At 40.9% G+C, this 20,800-nt stretch overlaps 1 protein-coding gene across 11 annotated transcripts in view; it reads right to left on the bottom strand.

The window, feature by feature from the left end:
* Nucleotides 1-20,800, bottom strand: part of NOX4 (NADPH oxidase 4) — a 116,905-nt gene that overhangs the window by 13,153 nt on the left and 82,952 nt on the right. For 10 of the 11 annotated variants that reach the window (XR_016463435.1, XR_016463436.1, XR_016463437.1 and 7 more), the window contains 4 exons: nt 9,649-9,768; nt 6,126-6,234; nt 5,530-5,598; nt 3,374-3,474 (listed from right to left, as the gene is read on the bottom strand). Coding sequence is in view for 7 of the 11 variants with exons in the window: in XM_031612407.2 (XP_031468267.1) it covers nt 3,374-3,474; nt 5,530-5,598; nt 6,126-6,234; nt 9,649-9,768 (399 nt within the window). In the remaining 4 variants the exon portion in view is untranslated. Of the gene's footprint in view, nt 1-2,297; nt 2,982-3,373; nt 3,475-5,529; nt 5,599-6,125; nt 6,235-9,648; nt 9,769-20,800 lie in introns of those variants that run through there. The other variant, XM_090134055.1, reaches the window with a different exon arrangement.

Raw genomic sequence — 20,800 nt, 5'->3', positions numbered from 1 at the left:
GTTGACTCACAAGGTCTCCAGAAACACTAATTCCTTTGCCCCAGGGATTCCCAGGAATACCCCCCTTGATGGCTATTCTGTGCATCACTCCATGTACCACTTACCTCCCACAATTCACCCCCCACATTCTGCCCTACTTATGCCCACCACGTCCCTACTTGCAGAGAAAACTGAAATACTTTGCTACTTAAAAGACGACAGACTCAGAGTTGAGATATTCCAGTTTTTTAATTCCATATTCACTCATAGAGAGGAATATCTTCTTCATAGTGCATGGGAAACGTACTGTGGTGCTCCATGCCTTCCTTTCTTATGGATATTTATATCATTTTCTAGGTCAGACACCATCTCAAAAAATCTACTTGAACTGAACAAAGCTAAGAAAGTACAGCAACACTGGCATGGTGTAAGCTTTGCACTCAGGCTACAACTGACCAGAAACAAGTGCTGCTCTGTCCTAGGAAAAAAAGCAAGAAAAAGAAGACTAATAATTTATTACATAAAGTCCCAGTGTGCATCTTTGGGACTGCAGATGTCATATAAAATATCAACAGTAGATGGCATGAGTCTGCCCTGCTTTTTTCAGAGGAAAGAGTTAGGAACCTGATGCTGGGTTGACCAATGTCATGCTCTGAAGCTCTGGCAGAGCTCACACTTACAAATGCACTTTGACTATTTGGGACTCAAACAGCAACAACAGCAACAATCCACAAACCACAAAGCAATCAGATGGTTAAACTGATGAGAGGCTTGCCAGCTGTGTGTTTATTTATGCACAGCTTTTACTAAAATCACAAGATAAAAAATGGAAAATATCTTGCCTTCTTGGCTGCCCTTAAAAAAACAAACCCCAGGGGTTGATTACAAATGCACGTGAACATCTGAACACTGCACCAGATGCTGGAAAAACCTTGGTTGCCCAGCTTCTTTCTGTTGGTATCCATATTGTACCAGGGTTGTTTAGGTGGAATAATAGGAACTGGAATAAAGTTAGTAGGAGACTAGAAAATTGGAAGACTTAGACTACAGAGAAAAATGGAAGTCCCTGTCTTGTTCAGGGAAAAAGAGAGAACATTCATCTCTAACATCTGAATATCTGTGGGATACTGAGTTACAGGTTGTACTATCTATCATCTAGATGTCATATATCAGCATACAGGTAACTGTATCTATAAAGAACTACCTGTATCTATAAATTGTGGTAAAGGGATGACAGATAGTGAGAGCCTACACCTCAGACAGCTGCAGGATAATCAAAATACACAGAACATTATTTAGGAAATGAAAGACATCTCACTGAGAAATGGTGGCACAATTCAAAGACCTGACATGAAAATGCAGAGCAAATGGCACTTGAAGGTCTAATTACATATAACGCAATAGAAAGCACAAAAGAAAAAGCAAGTAGGACTACCACTAAAAGCTTCATCCATATTATGTGCAATTGCAGCCTTGCAAGGAAGTGGCAGAAGCATCACCATTTCCATTTTTATTTTATAAAACTTGGTTTGCACCGTTAAACAAAAAAAGATACTAGAATGTACTAGAAAAGGGTAACAATTCTTTATACAGGAGCCTGAGAGAAAGCCAGCTTGCTTTTCTGCCCTCTCTATTTAGCTTTCCTTCCCATGGATCTTTACTACAAAACCCCACTGAAGTGGTATTCACCTGCTCTGCAGCAGTCTTTGAGGCACTCTGGGCAAGGAACCCTTTCTGCAACATCCTTCCTCTAGGATGTGAATCCAAGGTACGTATCAGCAGCACCTTATTCACTACCAACAGCGTAACATACAGGTTACTTAATATTACTCAAGACACAAGGTTCAATATTCCATACTCATATTCAGCCCCAGAAGAATCAATAAGCCGTGGGCAACAGGTCAGAAGTGAAACAGAAGACAAAATATTTTTGACGTGAGAGAATGAGACTAGGAGAGTACCTCTCACACTGGTGCACCAAGATTTCCTTCGACAGCTACTGCAGGTAGCCTGCTTCTACCCTACTGACTTTGAAAGAAGTAGAATAGGGCAAACTCGTGTGATCTTTTCTTTGAAACCAACCTTTGAGGGAGAAAACTGTCAGTAGGATGTAACATAACCAATCAATAAAGCTGTATCTGGAAAATATATTCCATGGTCTAAATGCATGTCTTCTTGGTTTACAATTGTCTTGTTTTAGACTGAACTATAGAACAGTAAAGAGGCATTGCCAGGTCTTAACAAAGAATAAAGAAGAGTCAGAAATCCCTAAAGACTATATATCCTCAGAATAAAAACAATACAGGGCAGTCAGAGTCCTTCTTGTGCCATTTATTTTTTTGTAATCCAGTGCTATAAATCACAGAAATTATAGTAAAAAAAGTCTATGTTGCAAGCAAGATATGTAGTGGATAAAGAATACACAACCTCTGTGGAGTGAGATGGAAATCTACCAGTATTATTTTTTGGGCCACTGAATATCTGCATGAAATACCTGCATAAAAAGATGAATTATTTTGAGTTTTTAAAAAATCAAAAATTCACAGAAAAGTTTGGGTTGAAAGGGCCCTTATAATCATCCAGTTATAACTGCCTTCCATGTACAGGGATATGTCCTATTAAATCAAGTTGCCCACAGCCCCATCCAAATTGGCCTCAAACACCTCTGGGAATGGAGTATTCATAGCTCGTCTGGGCAACCTGTTCCAGTGCCTCACTGCATTCTTACAGTGAATAATTTCTTCCTTATATCTCACTATCTGGATGAAAATTGTTACCCCTTTTCCTTTCACCTCTCTCTGACAAAGAGTCCCTTCCCAACTTTTCTGTGGGATCCTTTAGGTATTGGAAGGCCACACTGAGGTCTTGCCCAGCTCCCTCAGCCTGTCTTCATAGGAGAGATGCTCCAGCCTTCTGAGCATCTTCATAGCCCTTCTCTGAACTTGCTCCAACAGCTCCACATCCTTCTCGTGCTGTCCTGGATGCATTACTGCAGGTGAGGTCTCAAGAGGAAAGAACAGAAGGGGACAATCACCTACCTGAACTGCTGGCCACACTACTTTTACTGCAGCCCAGGATACAGTTGGCTTTCTAGGCTGTAAGTTCACTTTGCCCTGTCAGGTTGAACTTCTTGTCTATTAGCACCCACAATATCATGGTTCCTTTCAATACAACTTCTGCCCAGCCTGTATTTGTGCTCAGGATTGCCCTGACCCATATTTCAGTTTGTGCAGGCTATCTCTCACAGCAAAATAGTGGCTAATTTCAACATTACCACCTTGAACATTACACTCTAAGATAAAACTCAAAAAACATTTTCATACAAACAAAGCTGCAAAGACCTAATATCCCAATCCTTCAGACTGTGGCATCCTAGAAGAAGAATGGTACTCACCTCCTGTTATACTTCGCTATTTCATCAAAAAGGAGTTTCCACCGGGGTCGTCCAATCAAAAGCCTTGAGTTTAGGGCTTGATACTTTTCTCCAATTATTTTCTGCAAGAAAAGAAAAATTCCATACTGCCTGATTTGCAGATTGCCTCATATCACCCAGGGCTCCCATTTCTGACACTGCCAACCTACCATATCGATGAAGTGTAAAACCTGAACACAAGTATCAGACAGTTGTGATTAAAATTGGAGTTATTTCATGCATCAATACCTCTGCTCACTGCCTTTTCAATGGGTCTCCTTGGTGTTTGCTATACACTGTTCCTCATGCAGCTGCTCATTAATCTACTCATTATTTTTAAACCAATTTATTTGAACCATAAAACAATAACTATGCTCCTATTATTCATTCCCTCATTGGCCTTTAATGCTTAGCTGGAAGAAACACTGCTGATGCAAAAATCGTATTTCCACCCAGAGTTGTTTTGTTTTTTTTTCACTTTGTACAAGTAACTATTAAGACCAGGCCTGAAATAATAACTAGGGAAATCTTACTTTTCTCCCTGAGAGTCATTTGCCAGCTGCTTTGTGCTGCTTCAACAGTAGAAAACAGCCAAAATCAGTACCCATGTGAAACCCAACTCATTCCAGCAGCACTAGCTCACCAGCACTTCTACAAGGTCAAATGCCCTTCCACTGCAGGGCATTACCTTTCCTAGGTTTTGTGATCTACTACAGTAGGAATGCAGAGGGGAATTACATCTTCTACAGGCTCCCACATTCCCTCCACTGCCGAATGATTTGAAACATGGCTCACACCAATGCAAATACAGCCTTGGCCAACTCATCCTCCAGTGGCCTTTTATATTCAAGAGGTATTTGCTGAAGGATGGAATTGACTGCTTGTTGACACACCGGCATACTACTCCTGAGCAAAGGGAGCATGAAATGAAACTGCCCTCATTTTGGTAGCAGTCAGTACTTGGACTGACTTCAGTGAACACATAAGCTGTAAGACAATGGAGAGTAGAGTTTAACACTCCCCTGAGAAATCATGAGCAGCATTATAGTTCATGCCAGCTTTGTTCAACAGCCACAAAAGAAAAGTGACTTTAAAGAAAGACTTAAAACAAAGTTGACTTAAATAATAAATTCAGAATCTGCTTCACAGAATATTAGAAAACTTACATTGAATTGTCTGTTACTACAATCTTGCGTGATTGCCACACAATCCTGCTTCAAGTTTTAATTTTAACCTTACTGCTTACCAGGTTCACAATTAGGTTATTTTCAAGCACTCCATTCAAGATGACATGTCATCCAGGCATTAAATCTGTGGAACACTGTTCATAACTGCTGTAGCTATCACATTATCTAAACTATTGAGAAGTGCCTTTGCTGGAGCTGTAAATATTATTCTGCCTCTACCTGATACCAGGTAGATCAAAATTCTCTGGGCATGGTTTCTCACTGCATTTCATGTTTTGCAGTAATTGTCAGGCTCACTCCTGAGCCTGTGGCAGTGAATGGCGAAGCTTCCAGATGCAGTACAATCAAGCTCAGGATTACGTGCTGAATAATGTAAAATGAAGATCATAAGCATAAAGAGCTATGGGAGATTACAGGAGTAGAGGAATGAGCACTGTTCTGTGGTTTATAGTATGACAATTGACAGTTCAGTATAATTTCCAGTCTCACGCATCAAAGAATTTGTAACTTTTCTATCTCAGACAAAAATGATCAGAAGCTTTCAAAAGTAGCTAGCTTCTCTCAAAATATTTAGTTCAGAAGGAGATTTAAGCCTCCACACTCCTACAACTATCCTGCTTTGATTCTTAGCCCAGCAATGATGCAGATTTCCCATCAAACCCTGCCAACTGTCTGGTCTGTGGCCTGGCCTGGAAGGACCTCTTTCCTAGAAAAGGAAGATATGGATTTTTGCCCACATATAATCAAGTTAAGACTACTAGACTAGATTCTCTTAATGCGGTGTGGAGGAACTTGCTCTCCTGCCCTACTAATGAATCAATCACTAGAGATTATAGCCTCATTTCCTGTTTTGGCCATCTGCAGTAACTCTCTTTTGCATATGAGTGACAGTTTGCATTGTCTGCTACCCCAAGGTCTAGTTTGGTTTACAAACAGTTTTTAGCCACATACCTGTATTCCATCTGTTTGACTGAGGTACAGCTGGATGTTTATATAGTCTGGTCGATTCTCTTGCCAGAGCTGGGAGGATGATAAAAACAGCTAGTGAAATAATACCCTTTCTTTTAATGTAAGTATAAAGTAACTTGTGACTACTATCTTGCTAGACTGAAGTTTCAGCATCAGTGAAGTTTTTAATGAAGAAGTGCTTGCATACACCCCTTTGTGCAATCCAGAATGCTGCCCATCAGGCTGTGAACAAAGTACTATTTTAGAAAGCTTACAATGCTTTTAAAATCCACTTGAAATTGTAAAACCCTCTCCCTTCTCAATCTGTGTATGAACCAAAAGGCAAAAGACACTCAGACTCCCAACTTGGCATGTTCTTATTCTATCTCATAAATTTCACAGATAATTCTCCAGCAATAATGTGCAATGAAATACTAGTGAGATATACTCAAACTGCTTTGTGTAGCACAATGGAGTGTGGGTCAGGTAGTCCAGGCAAAGCTGGAGTTTGCCTGCTTTCTCTATAGCATGCCAGCTGTAGAGTGAACAAATCTTGCATTTATTACACTATCAGTATCCTTCCAAGCAACACCTATTACCTTGTTATGCAGCATACAGATCAAATCTGCAAACCAGCGGAAAGATTCGACGTCCCTGCATACCCAGATGAAGTAGAGTCTTCTCAGTTTGTAGCATTTCCAGTCATCACTTGAAAATGAGATGTTTGAAGAATTAAAAATTATCATTCAAAAAGAGAATGTTAACTAAGATGCTTTATATTCATTTGTGGAAACGCATTAGAAGCCAACTGCAAAGCTGTTCTTCATTTTGTGATCCATCAGACACTGAAACGATCAGCACAGTCTATGTGGATGATCATTAGAATAATAAATCTCAAGCACATGACCAACACCCCTCACAGAATGTGTTTCTGCATTAGAAGATGTCAAGTATACAGACAATTTGGGCTGCAAATATGGATTCATGCATCATCATCATCAGACTTTTATTTCAAAGCACAGCAGACATTATAAGTTCAAGAGTATTATGTCAAATGTTTATTAGATTTATAAAGCAACCCCTAGGAGAAAAATACTGACAAAGGCAATAATGTCAGGACTAAATTCTGCCAATGAATGTGAAAGCCTGTGGTTGATTATAATACTAAAGCAGAATCACAAAGACCAATTCAAATTAGAGCTCCATTGTTCTACGCAACTGTAAGAAGTAGCTACAATCCTCCGAAAATGCTGGTGGTAAAGTGCAGTCATGGACAGATTCTGACATTTTGTTTAGAAAAACATGTCAGATTTTGAAAGCAAACAAAATGCAATTGCAGCACAAAAAAAGTTTTGGAACAAACTGGAATAGAAAATAGAAATGAAAATAACCCTAATGATTAATGAGTTTAAACCAAACAAAAATGTCTAGGAAATCTTTTCTTAGCTAGCCAATGCTGTCTGCTGTTTTTCTGAACATTGAAATGTCCAGTTAACGGTTTGTGTCCACATCCTCTACACAGATTTTCAGACTGAGAAGATCACAGACTGCCGACTTCAAATACCAGTTCCAGGAGCCAACTTCAGTAAAAAAGCTTCATAACACAACCCACCATATTATTAAGGTTGCTTGCGGACTCAGACCGGGTACCAACAGATACACGTAAATGACAGATCCAGCTACTGTTCCACCTCCCCATGCCCTTCACTTACAGTATGTGCCTAAGAAGCAAAGGTAGAAATATTCTTAGGAACATATAGGGGCTGAGAATTCATATTTCACAGGACACACGAAAAGAAAATGCATTAAGACTGGGGAGGAGTGTGTCTTCCAAGTCCTAAATACAGCTTTTGTAATTGTAAGCTGTTGACCTGTAGAGTAGGATTTCCTCCATCTTCTGACTGCTTCTAATACAAGCCCTTACAAAGGGTCACAGTCTGGTCAGATGTGAGAAGATAACCATAAGCAGTAGTGAGGAAAGTAAGTGCCTTTCACCACTCAAAAAAAAAAAAAAAAAAAAAAGGTAAAAGAAAGAAATGTAAGGAATTTGTAAGGAATTACTATAGCTCAGCAACAGAACACTACTCTTGGTGATGAAACACTGCAGCTGGACTGCAAGATTTCAGGAAACAAGTCAAGCATAAATTTAAAATCTCAACTCAGATAAACACACTTCGGTCTAAATTCAGGAGGATATATTAAGGTGAAATCTCTCACTGTAAACAAATCCAGATGTATACAGTACTTCTCGCACATTTCTAAATGTTACTCCTGCCCTTAATAGCAGCCATTATTTAAAGCTCCTCCTGTTGTAAGCCACCAGCTTTCTTTAATGTAAGTCATGATTTCTTAAAAATAGGGTGTAGGGTTCAAGAGTCAAGTGCAGGGAAGGACAGGAATTAAATTGTGCTCATAGAACAGGAACATAATTGAGCAGGAAACAAACGACTTTCCTGCTTGACAGGATTCTGATCTCTCTGAGGTCTGCATGTCCTTGACACCACAGGACTGGCCTTGCTGCTCTGCAGCGCTGGCATCCTAAGGCAGTTTGCATTTTCACACCTGCCAAGTTCTTCTCAGCCAGGGCAATGACAATAGGCAACTCGTCCAGGACACTGGTGTTTTGTTGTTGATGTTTAAATATTGAGAATGAAAGCAGGTTGAGAGTGTTTGTTGTTTTTTTTTTTCTGGAATTACAGAATTATTCCTCTGCATAATGTTACAGTGCACAAGAGGAAGATGGGCTACAAAGTCAGGTTATAGGATGGGCTGTTTGGAAATCTATTTATGGCTTTAACCAAAAGAACAGACTGCTAAAGTTTTTGGATGCTAAGTATCTGCACGAGTTCTTATAGCATCTAATAACACACTGCTAGAGGCAGCCATCTCATTACCTGCTGTTGTCTTATCATTTATGATCTGTGACTTTTTTACTAAACACTGTCAAGAATAAACCATCCCAAGGAAAAAGGTCAGCAAAATGGGCAGCTTACTCCTCTGGACTGTAAGCTTTAAGAAAAACTGTACTCACATTTCACAGTTTTTCTCTCTTTGAGAAGATGTTCAATATACTGATAGAGAAAGAAAATGAAGGGGCCCAAGATGGACTCATAGGGATGCACTATGAGACAGATGGGGTTGCTTATTTTCAGAAGTGCTCAGCATTGGCAGGTCCAGCTCAGATCAAGGACGGAAGAACAACATGGCATTTAAATCCAGGTTTTAATTTCACTTTTGTGTTAGAATTGGACACTGGCACGTCCATCTTAGTACAAATGCTTCAGATGTGTACTGTAAAGCATTCCCAAAGCCATCCAGCCTTCTAAGACTTCAGGGAAGGACTGCTGCTTTGACTGGCTGTGGTGTGAAACCAGGGTTCTTAAGTGACTGAAGATCTGAGCTAACATTCCAGCAAAAAATAAAAATAAAAAAAACATCAACAATCATAAAAACAAGCCCACTTCATGCAGTGTAACGTTTTGGGGGATCCATGTTGCCAGTGTGACAGAGAAGCAAGAGATGAAAGGTTTGGTTTGAAGAGAATTTCAAAGGTTTTAATTTAATACAGAGGGAAGAAAGTAAAGAAAAAGGCGTACCTAAATTTTTAAATTTTCAGATAGAGTTAAAATCCAAACACTATCTGAATCCATGTCAAGTCCATTCCTTTAAAACCCTAAGGGTGCACACTTACAAAATTCAAACAAAACATGAGAGTTGGCCTACACTTCCAGCTGGAAAGACTGTCATAAACTACTGACTGAAAAAGCGACTCTATCACAGTCCACAGCTTCCTCTAAGCAGATACTGGGCAACAAATCTAGCTGAAGGGTCTGTGGTTATAGCAAGCATCAATCATAGTCTATCTAGTGTAAGGGTATAAATATTATGCTATTGTCCAGTTGATGTGCATTAGTAGCACAACTCTGCCAAACTCTGGTTTACATAACCCATGAGATTACTAACGCTCCCATATACCCTAGTCCTCTGCCCCTCTTCAAGGAAACATTCACTTGTGCTATGCTAAGTTTTGAAATACTCTGAGAACACTTCTGACATGTACTATTATGGTAAATTGGTGGGTAAGGGAGAAGAAATGGTTTTACAAAGTTTAAGTTCACTTACAGCAGAGCGTTGAGTACTGATGCAAATGGTGTAACTCCAATACCACCAGCCACGCAGAGGCTGACTTCATAGTTCAAGGATTCCTCAAAGGGACTTCCAAAAGGTCCATCCACGTACAGTCTGCAAGAAAAGCAAAAAGAACACTTTTAGAGAAAGCTGCTAAAGTCTACGGAGAAAGGGAAGAAGAAGTAGGCTGGAATTAAAACTCTGAAAAAATTTGTTTCAGTTTTTTTTATTTTTCTTGGGATGCAAAATATGAAAAGCTTTTTCCTGGAAAGCTTTGTGTGAATGAGGACTGTGGAGAGAAACCAATATACAGGTGGTACAAAAAATTATGCCAGATAAAATTTCTTGGCATGATTTCCATGATTAAACAAGCCTGCTTTAATTAAACTGGTGGAGATGACTAAATTATGACTGCCTTTTCTACCCTTTATGTCTGGTATTAGAGGACAAAGAAAGTGCTGCATTGGAAACAATAACAAGTTGGTGGGCCATATGCAGGAGCACAAAGAGTTTGGCTAACTCTGCCTAGAATGTTCATCTCTTGAATATCAGAAACAACTGAGATGGACAAAGGGGTATGAAAATCTATTTTTCCTGGCTTCTCATTATGCTTTTCAAAGGCTTCCAAGGAATAAAGAAGAGGTGACATATATCCATCTTGCAGCATTCAAAAGTAATGAATTAAAATCTGTCTACTCCTTCATTTCATAGACTCTTGACAATGTGATCTACCCCAAACATGATGTGAAGAGGGAAAAAAAGACACTGAGCTGTACCCCTTTAACTCATGCCCCTCAGTTTTACAACACTTTTGTCTAATTGCTTTTAAAAAGCACTTAGGAGACTGAGTCCCATTTCCAACCAATTTTGAGTATTTCAAAGACTGCTGAAAAGTCAGCCAACTATAATTCAAAATGGGTCTTTAGACATCTTCTCAGCTTCAATTTCCAAATTGCTGCTATACTGTTGAAGTCTGACCAAGGTCGCCCATAGATAATCAAAATATATGACTGTAATTTTTCTAATAGAATCATCACAGAATCATAGAATCATGATAGAAGCACTGAATGGCTTGGGTTGAAAGAGCCCTTAAAGGTCATCTAGCTCCAACCCCCACGCCATAGGCAGGGTTGCCACATGCTAGACCAGGCTGCCCAGGGCTCTGCTGGAAGTAAGATTCATATAAGCCTTATTCTATCTATGTAATACCTAGTGCATCTTCTAACTTCAGTCATAGATTCACCTTTACAAATGAGAAACTCGAACAGTGAGAGAACTCAAACAGCAAATCTAGTCAAGATGCATTCTGTGTAGGAGAACTACACATCTACACATCCAGGAGATTACTGGATCAACACATTTTAGGTAACCAGTGGGACCTGCACTGTGTTCAGCAGTGCAGCAACTCACAGTAAGGCTGACTGCGATCAACCTTTGGCATGACTCCAGAAAAAAGCTCCAACTTATGAATTCTGATTCATATATATACTACTAAAATGTCACTTTTCCCCCAAAATGTCTTCCAATTCCTATCTGTTTCTTTCCTATTGAGGGCTGGCTTTTAGTTGTAATGTAATGTCATACAGTCTGATTCTCTTTCTTTCAGATCTGTGGTTTGATCCTTGGCCTCTGACCATTAAAGACTGTATCTTGTCTGAGCAGCTAACATAATCCTTTTGGAAAAATTTCTTCCAGAACTCTACTACTGCTGACATCTTGATGCTTTGTTAGGCTCCTTATTCTAAAATGACTTATCTGAAGATGTTTACATATCTATGTTCTGATGGATTTGGAGGTAAAGGGTCTTATCCCTATCTATACTCTGTCTTATAATCTCCTCCTTGGCTCCTGGTGTTCTAAATGGAGAGAGGAAGACAGTCAGCCTATCACACCTAGTATCAGAATGCATCACAAGTGCCAGTAATAGTTACAGATTAGTATAATTTCATAACTCATCAATCCCTAAATATGCTTATTCCTATTTCAGTCTTTATGTTTTGAAGTCAGAACAGTATTCTACAAACGTTATCTTGGAGAATCTAAAACTCTTTCAGTGTTAGTATGTTAGTACCAGCATGATGAGAATACTAGAAAAACTAATTAATTCCTGAGTTAGGACAGATGAATTCATTTGCATAATGGGGCCAAGAAAAACTTAACTGGATGTGTGCATAAAGTATAAACAGAATTTTAATGTCTTCTCATGAAATGATTCCTGTTACATAAAACTTCATTTCCCATTTGCTTACCAAGGGTTTATCTTCCACAAATGAAATGGGAGCACTGCTGAAGGACACTGCAGCAGTAGCTTTTTTAAGAGATCTTCTCCATATTGCACTATTGTTCAACTTGAAGAGGTAAAATGGCATCTCTTATTTAAATAAACAGCAGGGGCAATGTAGAAAAATAGGTAAATACTCTGACAGGAATTTGGTCCAGGGAAATTTTGAGATAAGTCTATGAATGTTATGGGTCTCTGATGTGTATCTGTGTGTGATTTGTTGGGCAAGAAGATCAAACTCTGTACTGAATTACCAAGCACAGCCACTGAAGCCCACTGCCAGTCCTGGCATACCGCCGATACATGTGCCCTAAACAGACCCTGCCTAGCTGGTAAAATTCGGAGAATCACTCCTGAAAGGCACTTAGGGCATAAACATAGCCCTGAGGGCAATTTCTTGCATTTCACACATGAAACACTTTCATTGCTATATACAGACTTAAAGCCAATATTTTGTTGGCAACGTTCTGTTTGGACGTCAGGGGGAAATTCTTTACAGAGAGTGGTGAGGGTAGGCTGCCCAGGGAGGTTGTGGATGCCCCGTCCCTGGAGGTGTTCAAGGCCAGATTGGATGGGGCCCTGGGCAGTCTGGTCTAGCATTAGGTGGAATGGTTGGTGGCCCTGCGTGTGGCAGGGGGGTTGGAGATTCATGATCCTTGAAGTCCCTTCCAACCCTGGCAATTCTGTGATTCTGTGAAAACAAGCAAACAAAGCAAAAGCAAACAAGCAAAGTACAGTTTTCCCAGAAATGACCACGGCTGATGTGACTACAGTCATAAATTGCACGAATGCCATACAATGCACTCAGGTCTGCTTGAGGACCATCTGAAGTACGCATTCCTGACCTCACATGGGACTAAGAAACCCGTGGAAAATCTGAGTGACATTAAATATTACTGAAGCGTTCATAAACTGAAACATGCAAAACTTGATACGGTCACTCTAAACCAGAAAAGCATGTGCTCTATTTCATGCCAGAAATTCAAGAAACAAGCCTCAAATAAACATGTATTTTGATCAGATTGCTCCAGTTCATGGCCTGTTAGCCAGGTCTGGCCTGCAAAATATTTCTTTCTGCCCATTGGTTCTTCCGACAAGGGGGTGAGGAGCAGTTGTTTGGACATCAAATGAGTCAGAGGAGCCAAGGGCCTCCTGCTGTGCCTGCATGTGGCCCAGCACAGAAGAGCCAGAAGTCACTGCTTCCAATTGTGCGAATCAACGAAAAAGCAGGAAAACTACTGCTATTGTGTTAACTGCTGCTTGAGAATACTGATTCGTAGAATCATAGAATGGCTTAGGTTGGAGGGGACCTTAAATCATCTAGTTCCAACTGACCTGCCATGACAGGATTGCCAGCCATCACTTCAGGCTGCACTGGATCCCATCCTGCCCTAGAATGCCTCCAGAGATGGAGCAACCACAGCTTCTCTGGGCAACCTGCTCCGGCAGCTCACCACACTCTGCGTTAAAAAAAAAAAAATCTAACCTAAATCCTAAATTTCCTCTCTTTTAGTTTAAAGCTATTTCTCCTTGCCCTGTCCCTATCATACAACATAAAAAGTTGGTCCCCCTCCTGCTTGTAAGCTCCCTTCAAGTACTGAAGACTGCAATGCAGTCTCCCTTAAGTCTTCTCTTCTCCAAGATTAACAAGCCAAACTCCCTTAACCTTTCCTCATAGGAGAGGTGCTCCAGCCCTCTGATCATCTTAGTGGCCCTTCTCTAGATTTCAAGACAGAAGAAGAAATCTGATGCCATATCAAGCAGCAGAATGAAGAATGAAGCACGGATTCAGTCATGGGCTCCTGCAAAGATTATGCAACTTGCATTTCCTGTCAAAGTGCTCTTCATTTCGTTTGGTAGAAATGCAGAGTTCTGAATAAAAGCAGTTCATTATTATAAATGAAATCTCAAAGCTTCAGTAAAAAGACAGACAAGCCAAGGGAGATAAGATGACTTCTTGTTTCTTCAGTTGCATCCCAGATACTATATTATGGTCTCCCCCTAAGCTTTAATTTAATTAACATGAAGGAAGGGAACGGAATTTTAGTAAAAGTTTAGCAATTCCCCTTCAGGCAAACTTATTCAAATAACAAGTTGTTCTTTTCACATACATTCATTTCCAGACTTTTGAGTGCTTTCAGTAATCCTGGCACAACTTTTCAGTTCACAAAAAAAAAGAAAAAAGCCCTTCAAAACAGGATATATCACAAAAATCAGCAGAGCATCATATTAAAAAGATAGATGGTGAACATACTTTCTATTTAAAGCATACATATTCTACAGTATGGTAGAACAGAAATATCCCAGCAAGCACCAAGACAGATTTTTTTTTTTTTTTTTTTTTAACAGGGCAATGCAAGTGCATTACCACATGGCTTTCCCTAAACTAACAGACATGGTTTTGGTGACCACGACCAGGCAGCTGCATTACTTTTGTGACTTTTGTTATTCTCTTCTGAAAGGAACTGCACAGGGATGTGTGGAGGTACCTCTCCACATCTGTTCAACTTGGATGACAGTGCCATGCACTGCTGTAGGGTGTCCTGAGAAAAGTTTACTCCCTATATTGCAGCTCATTGCTCAACTTCACATTGTAGCTTAGGGAGTTATTGTGAGACATTATCAAGGATATTAGAGGGATAACAGATGGATAGAAGCCTAACGAAGAATTTGTAGGAAATGTTAATTAAAGTCTCAGCATTTGGAAGCTGAACAAAATGCCTGGATATTAAGTACTGCATTAGGCAGAGAGTGAAGTCCTCATCTGATTTAAGTCTATGGCAAAACTGTTAGTAATGTCAAAAAAGTAAGGACTTCCCTAAGCAGAATGAGATTTGATATCCTTGGAGCAGTATTCAGTTTCCTGCTATGATCTAAGGGTAGATACCTTTGTATAAGTATACTGAATAAGTCTCCTGGAGTCAAAAGAGATGGAGGCAGGATAATGTACGCAGGGTAGGATGAGCTGTATGCCCACTGACTGCAGTGGCTCAGCTCAAGAGGATCTGAGAGATAGTCCTGCTCTGAGCAGCAGCTGAAGGGCACACAGAACTAAAGTGGTAGCAGAAACTTATGCTGAGCCAAAGCCAGCGTAAGTCCAAGGAATCAACTCTGATGGCTGAATTTGTCTCCTGCTCTGCTACTGCAACTCCCCTCCCTGCCGATGCACCAATGAGATGCCATCACCTCCCTCTGATAACCCACAGCACCAGCCTCCACCCCCATATGATAAATATTCTGACAAGTGCCTTCATTTCCTCCCACACTGCCCTTCGTGCCTGGGAGGGAATTCTGTAAACATCTGCAGAGCTATTTCATTATCTATCTCCCACCAAATTCCTTATGTATTCTTGCTTCCCTAGTACCTAAAAACCAATAAAACAGGAGTTTACAGCAGTGAGGCTGCTGGCATGCTGGACACAGCTCAGTGATATTCTGGCCCAGTACTGTCATGCTGTTGCCCTGAATTCTGCTGTCTGGTTGCATCCATCTGTTGTTTCCAGTTCAAGTTTGCATTGGTTTGGTGAGGGCAGCCTCTGCTGTGTGACTGTGTGCATCTGGATGCACGGTAATACAGATGAATTACTGGAAATTATCCAATTCTGAAACTTATATATGAGCAAATCTTTCATATGCTGGGTTTGTAGAAAGCAAAGCAGATCACTGAAGTGTTTAGACATATTTAGAGCCAAGGGTTCAATTTGTAGTTTTCAGTAAAAACCTAGATACAACAAATTACATTCCTTTACTTTTCAAAGACACTATAATCAGTGTTTTTCAACCATTTTCTGCAGCAAAAATCCACAGAGATACTTCATCTTTTGAAGTCAATATATGACACTTCATGTCATTTAAACTTCAACAAATAAAGCATGCACTCTGACATTATGCTTCCAGAACGCTTATGATTATTGAGAGAATTTCAGTATCAATATCCTTTTAAAGCTGAAGAACCAACACTGAACGAAGTATATAAATATATCATCCTTCGTTTGGATGGATATCCAAAACTATGATGCCTTTTGCAGCTTCTAAGGGTAAGAAAATGTGACATCTGGCATGTGAGATCAGAGATTCTCATGTGATCTTCTGACACTGTGAAGGATGATGTTTTCATTGCTGAGAACAGCAGTCCCTTAGACTAACAAGCTTCTAGAACCCAGTGGGTTCAATTAATTTTATATACTATTTTGCACAAGACTGCGTATTATTTGAATTCAGTTTTCATTAGGCATATCTTGCTTAAAAAATCTTGAGGTTAATTTCTGATTGATTGCATACATTATTTTTCTTTATAACATCATATTTTTTAAAGTACATTCAAGCTTGTAGGATTTTCCTTTTCTTAGAGAAATGCCTTCTTTTATCTGTTGGTGCAACAGCAAATTTTGACAAAGTATATGCCTTTAAACCACAAAGAATCAACTGTCATTAGATTTTCTTCTCATAGTAACATGACAATTTCTTTTTCTTCCAAGTTTTAGAAAGGCACTGGATTTTAAACCACTCATTTTCATTTATTTCTCCTTGGTTGGGTGTAACAGAACAAGATCAACTGTTGTTCAGCTTATATCCTCAAGGCCCAGCGATGACTGAAGAATAATATAAATAATAAAATGCAGTATGTTGAAGGCAGGATGACTAAGGTAAGAAAACAAAAGAGCAATGCAGATATCTACACTTTAATGAACAAAGTTCAGTCTGCAAACCTTGAACCAAGATTCATGGTTTTCTGAGACACAGTGCAGGTTCAAGGAGACTCTCACTGGAGCAGGCTGGAGCTAAACAGCAGTAACAGTTATTCAAGCACCAATGGGGAGCTGGACATCTATCACAGAGCTGAGGAGGATGGATGAGGGGGAAAAACTTGGTAACAATGAATGAAAATTTCAAAAAAGCATAGAAAAAAAACTTCCACTGAAGCAACAGAGAATAGATACATTACTGACAGACATCCTAGCACGTATATCTCTTTCCTCTTCAGGACTTCTATGGCAATCTGAAGGCAAACTGTAATTTAATACTGCCTTCCCTCAGACTAAGTTCTTTTTCATCAAAACTGAGTAAAGCTGCCTAAAAATTGCCCCAAAATATTTATGAATAGCCTGTATTTCTTATCACTCCTTGCTGACTATCACAGAAGTATCAGTTTGGACCATCACTTACCTCATTAAAAACGTCTGTAAAATCAGTATGAAAATTGCAATCAAGTATAATTATATATTCAAACAACTTTGTTCTCTCAAAGAAGTACATGTACTTTCTGTACCAAATTCCTGGTTCAATATTTTTAATTAATGTTACATTAATTCTCCTCCATGGCAGCCTTTTTAACTGTCATTTTTATACAATGTTTCCAAAAAGTATTCCTTTGATTAAAGATCACAAATTATTTAATTTTATTACAAGAAGAAATCCAATTTGCCACTTATTTCCTTAATAATGACAATAACTTTGGTGAGGCACCGTGCCTTTCTGAAAATTGTTTCCTACCAATTCTGTTCCAGATAATGAAGTAAAATTAAAAGAGGAGTATTTGTAGTGGCTGCAGCACCCATTTTTAACTTGTCTGTTGAAAATTTACTTTGTTGTATCATTGAGTGATAAGAAGCTGCTTCAGACCAATACCTCCAACCAGGCTGAACATGTCAGCCAGGTTTCTCCACAACTCATTCAATGCCACCACTGTAGTTATCTGCCCATCTCACTGCAAGAAGTATTTCTGATTCAAAGTAATTAACTTCAATATTTGACTTTCTGTTTATTGTAATAGTTAGAGGAAGTTTTTTCTAAACTATACTGTTGGCTTGGGTGGCTGCTTCAGAGATGCCATCTAGCAGAATGCACGGATCCTTCTCACAAGGAGTGATGACATTAGCACTAGGCCCTTTTCCTCCCTTGGTAAACCACGCTCCCCTCAGCCAGTGTTCAGGTATTTTCAAGTTATTATTAAAATAAACAATAAAAAAAGGAAAGTAGACAAATATTTCCATTAGGGTTTAGGACTCAGGACAGCCTGACAGTATATACAAGAGATGTAGTAGCCTCTCATGAAAGCTGCTTTGCACTTACACACACACACACACACATATATATATATAAGAAGCACATATTGTATCAAACGTTAAAGTACTTTACATGACAGAGTAGACTGGGGGGAGGGAAAATCACTGAAAGAGGACATCCACACTGCTGTAGTCTTTTCCAGCCAAGCTTCAATACACCTTAGGCCTGAGGAAAGAAAAGTTGACTGACAAATCCCAAGGATGACAAGCAGAAACTGAAGCCCTAGACATGAAGATGCAGAAACAAAAGGCGAGAAGTCTTTCAGTCTTAGAGGGTAAAGGGGTCCAAGACAACTGGTTGCTCTTCAAGAAGGTAGTCTTACAGGCGCAGGAGCGGGCTGTCCCCCTGAGCTGCAAAATGAGCCGGCGGGGAAGGAGACCGGCGTGGATGAATAAGCAACTATTCTTGAAGCTCCGGGAGAAAAAGAGAATCTACCTCCTGTGGAAGAAGGGACGGGCAACTCAGAAAGAATACAGAGAAGTTGTTAAGATATGCAGGGAGAAAATCAGAAAGGCGAAAGCCCAGCTCGAGCTCGACCTGGCCACTGGAATAAAAAGAAACAAGAAATCCTTTTACAAATATATCAACAGTAAGAGGAGGACTAAGGAGAATCTCCATTCTTTACTGGATGAAGCCGGGAATGTGACTACTGAGGATAAAGAAAAGGCAGAGGTCCTGAATGCCTTCTTTACGTCTGTCTTTAAAGGTCAGACCAGTTATCCTCAGGATATTCCACTCTTCGACCAGGTGGTCTTGGCTGGAGACCAGACTAAACCACCCATGATTCAGAAGGAAACGGTCAGAGACCTTCTACTCCAACTGGACTGTCACAAGTCCATGGGGCCGGATGAGATTCACCCGAGAGTGCTGAGGGAACTGGCGGAGGTGATAGCCGAGCCGCTTTCCATCATCTATCAGCGCTCCTTGTTGACTGGTGAGGTACCAGAAGACTGGAGGCTTGCCAATGTGACTCCCATCTACAAGAAGGGCTGTAAGGAGGACCCGGGGAACTACAGGCCTGTTAGCCTGACCTCGGTGCCAGGGAAGGTTATGGAGCAGATTGTCTTGAGGGAGATCACGCGGCAAGTGCGGGACAACTGGAGCATCAGGTCTAGCCAGCATGGGTTCACGAAGGGTAGGTCCTGCTTGACCAACCTGATCTCCTTCTATGATCTAGTGACCCGCCTGGTGGATGAGGGAAAGGCTGTTGATGTAGTCTACCTAGACTTCAGCAAGGCCTTTGACACTGTCTCCCACAGTATTCTCCTGCAGAAGCTGGCAGCCCGTGGCTTGGACAGGTACACTCTTGGCTGGGTAAGGAACTGGCTGGAGGGTCGAGCCCAGAGAGTGGTGGTCAATGGAGCTAAATCCAGCTGGCGACCGGTCACGAGTGGTGTTCCCCAGGGGTCGGTGCTGGGGCCTGTCCTTTTCAATATTTTTATTGATGACCTGGATGAGGGCATTGAGTGCACCCTCAGTAAGTTTGCAGATGACACCAAGTTGGCTGGAAGTGTCAATCTGCCTGGGGGTAGCGAGGCCCTACAGAGAGATCTGGACAGGCTGGAGAGCTGGGCTGAAGCCAATGGGATGAGGTTTAATAAGACCAAATGCCGGGTTCTACACTTTGGCCACAGCAACCCCAAGCAACGCTACAGGCTTGGGGTGGAATGGCTTGAAGACTGTGTAGAGGAAATGGACCTGGGGGTGTTGGTTGACGCTCGGCTAAACATGAGCCAGCAGTGTGCCCGGGTGGCCAAGAAGGCCAATGGCATTCTGGCTTGTATCAGAAGCAGTGTGACCAGCAGGAGTAGGGAAGTAATTGTTCCCCTGTACTCAGCTCTGGTGAGGCCGCACCTTGAGTATTGTGTCCAGTTCTGGGCCCCTCACTGCAAGAAAGACATTGAGGCCCTGGAGCGTGTTCAAAGAAGGGCAACAAAGCTGGTGAGGGGTCTGGAGCACAGGCCTTATGAGGAGCGGCTGAGGGAGCTGGGATTGTTCAGTCTGGAGAAGAGGAGGCTCAGGGGAGACCTTATTGCTCTCTATAACTACCTGAAGGGAGGTTGTAACGAGCTGGGGGTCGGCCTCTTCTCTCGTGTAACTGGTGATAGGACTAGAGGGAATGGTTTCAAGCTTCGCCAGGGAAGATTCAGGCTGGATATTAGGAAATACTACTTCTCTGAAAGGGTGGTCAGGCACTGGAATGGGCTGCCCAGGGAGGTGGTGGAGTCACCGACCCTGGAGGTGTTCAAAGAACGTTTGGATGTTGTGTTGAGGGATATGGTTTAATGAGAACCATTGGTGACAGGTGGATGGTTGGACTGGATGATCTTATAGGTCTTTTCCAACCTTAGTGATTCTGTGATTCTGTGATTCTGAGAAGAAGCTGGCCGGAGTTCTGGAAGACAGAGCTGGCAGCAGATCAATCCAAAGACAAGGCCAGGCAGATCCCAATCCATTCACAAGCAGCCCACTTAGGCTCTCTGGACTGCACTGAGTAGACATAACGAATTAAAACTGACAGCAGTAAGGAGAACAAAATGAAGAAGAATAAATCACACTACAAATTCTGCAGTCACAATGAAGCAGTCAGTCCTGGAATAAAATGGACTCCTCAGTATATAGCGAAACCGAGCAGAAATACAATATCCCCAAGAGAAAAAACTGCCATGTGCTGCTGCTGCTACCTCTTCTCTGTCTTTGGATGTACAATGGGTAAGCAAAGCAATTTAGTTCAGTCATAAGCCTATCTGTTCTCTGGAAAACTCCATTTGTAAAGAAGTCTCTCACAACTGCACTTCC

This window comes from Phasianus colchicus, chromosome 1 (genome assembly GCF_987193195.1).
Source record: "Phasianus colchicus chromosome 1, bPhaCol1.hap1.1, whole genome shotgun sequence".
NCBI lineage: Eukaryota > Metazoa > Chordata > Aves > Galliformes > Phasianidae > Phasianus > Phasianus colchicus.
The sequence above is the reverse complement of the archived record's forward strand: the minus strand, read 5'-3'. Positions and strand labels throughout refer to the sequence as shown.